Here is a 531-nt window from a genome sequence, read left to right on the forward strand (position 1 = left end):
ACGCGCCTGTAAGACCAAAATTATGAATGTATCATTCCGCTTTTTAGATGAAGAGAACTCCCATGAACAAAATAACAGTAAATATGCACAAAAAAGACAACAAAATATACACATCGAGTCATGGGTAAAGCCTCAAAGACACGCTATATTTATCAATAAATTATCGACTTCCTGGAAAAGAGAAAATTCGCCTGTAAGTTGAGGCTTAACCTCATTCGCCATTTTCGATCCAGTTTGAATAAATGCCTAACGACTTTGATTAATCACTGAAAGCCTGTTGATTATAGAGGATTGCACGTCACTCAGTAATGTTAATAGTTCTATGGGATGTTTTGTGTGAATAGAAACACTGCTGCACTTTTGTTATCATTTACCACTTCACGGGGAATGTGACATATCATATGCGCAAACATAGTCATAAATTTCTATAATTGTTATACGTTTGCATTCCTCTGTAATTGGGCAATGAATAATTCAAAGAGTAAATGATATAATTTGGCAGTGTTCAATAGCCAGATATATATAGTATGT

At 34.5% G+C, this 531-nt stretch overlaps 1 protein-coding gene across 1 annotated transcript in view; it reads left to right on the forward strand.

The window, feature by feature from the left end:
- LOC119593658 overlaps window positions 1-531 on the forward strand; it is a 15450-nt gene that overhangs the window by 9615 nt on the left and 5304 nt on the right. The window contains exon 6 of the mRNA XM_037942609.1: window positions 48-124. Within this exon, the coding sequence (XP_037798537.1) occupies window positions 48-124 (77 nt within the window). The remainder of the gene's footprint in view (window positions 1-47; window positions 125-531) is intronic.

The sequence above is a fragment of the Penaeus monodon genome, chromosome 32 (assembly GCF_015228065.2).
Source record: "Penaeus monodon isolate SGIC_2016 chromosome 32, NSTDA_Pmon_1, whole genome shotgun sequence".
Lineage (NCBI taxonomy): Eukaryota > Metazoa > Arthropoda > Malacostraca > Decapoda > Penaeidae > Penaeus > Penaeus monodon.